At 37.2% G+C, this 1,253-nt stretch overlaps 1 protein-coding gene across 1 annotated transcript in view; it reads left to right on the top strand.

Moving 5' to 3' along the window:
* LOC119585951 (zinc finger protein 16-like) overlaps positions 1–1,253 on the top strand; it is a gene marked incomplete in the record, with an annotated part of 9,853 nt that overhangs the window by 5,828 nt on the left and 2,772 nt on the right. Inside the window, 1 exon segment of the mRNA XM_037934666.1 lies at positions 590–829. Coding sequence (XP_037790594.1) covers positions 590–829 — 240 coding nt within the window.

The following is a 1,253-nucleotide window of genomic DNA, read 5'->3' on the forward strand; positions in this document are numbered from 1 at the left end:
CTTTTACCCCCCGGCCCCCGAAATTTGGTACTGTGAACTGGCGGTATTTAACTTACCACAGTGAGGTTATGCAGGAAAGTTTCTAGAGTGCTCCACCCCACTTCAAGTGTTGCATTGTTGCTGGCTATAGGGGCAGTCCTAAGACCAACAGACCAGTCAATGTAATAACCACTTGAAAATTGTAAAGCACTTGAAATTGAACTGTTATTGCTTTATGAACAGTTAAAATTGTCTAGCATAATCTTAGTATACTTGCTATATGTTTCCTTAAGTCCTTAATTAGAAAGCAAACAGAATGGTAAGAGCTACTGATGGCCTATAGTGTGATTCCACAGAGGATAACTCTGTACTATCAAATCACGGATGTGTAAGTTACATCAGAGGGCAGGGCAAAAGAAAATTCCTTGTTATACCCACTAAGAGAGGATATATTGGTTGTCTGTTTTATTCATATTCATATATGTATCATATAAAATATATGCTTACCTAACAAATTTCTCTAAATGGCAGAATGTACCTGTCAGTTGTTGTTTCACATATGATGATGCATTTTGATTCCATTGTTGATTATTTTACCTTTCTTTTTCAGGTTCTTTCCAGTTGATACCGATCACTGGGAGTAACAGCCACACTCCGAGTAGCCATACTTCATATAGTACAAGCAACACACTGAATTCTCACTCAGCCTTCAGATCTCCTGCAGACCCCAAGGTTAAGTCGGAGGTCAAAGATGATGATGATAGTCGGGAAAGTAAATCGCCAACGCCTTCAGTAGCCCTCACCCCTTTATCAACCAATATGGCTCACCATAGCCACAAGGCAAAAAACAGTAAGTTCTTTTTGCTATTGTATCAGAAGTTGAAGTAGCATGCCTTGAAAGTGTCTCAGGAAAGGTGTAGTCCAGGAAAATAGTTATATATATTAAAATTTTAGTCACTACACAGGTTGTATCCCGTCATATTTGATTCATATTGCTAGTTTACATTTCCTTTTTGTCTCTGTTTTCCTGTTCTCCTTTCAGTGTGATGGTTTTCCATTGGCCAAAGTTTTTTCTTTCTTTCCTTGTCCAGAGCTTCATGGTTCAATTTTGTTTGTTTATTTTTATTTTTCTTATAAAGGGGAAAATAGTAAGCCATGGTAGGCAGAATCTGCAGTAAAAAAAAACATTGAGACTGGATCAGATTTGTATTCCACTAATTTTGCACAATTAGAGAAGTTCTTGAATTTGCAAATTGTCTAAAACTGTTAATAGA

The sequence above is a fragment of the Penaeus monodon genome, chromosome 20 (genome assembly GCF_015228065.2).
Source record: "Penaeus monodon isolate SGIC_2016 chromosome 20, NSTDA_Pmon_1, whole genome shotgun sequence".
NCBI classification, from domain to species: domain Eukaryota; kingdom Metazoa; phylum Arthropoda; class Malacostraca; order Decapoda; family Penaeidae; genus Penaeus; species Penaeus monodon.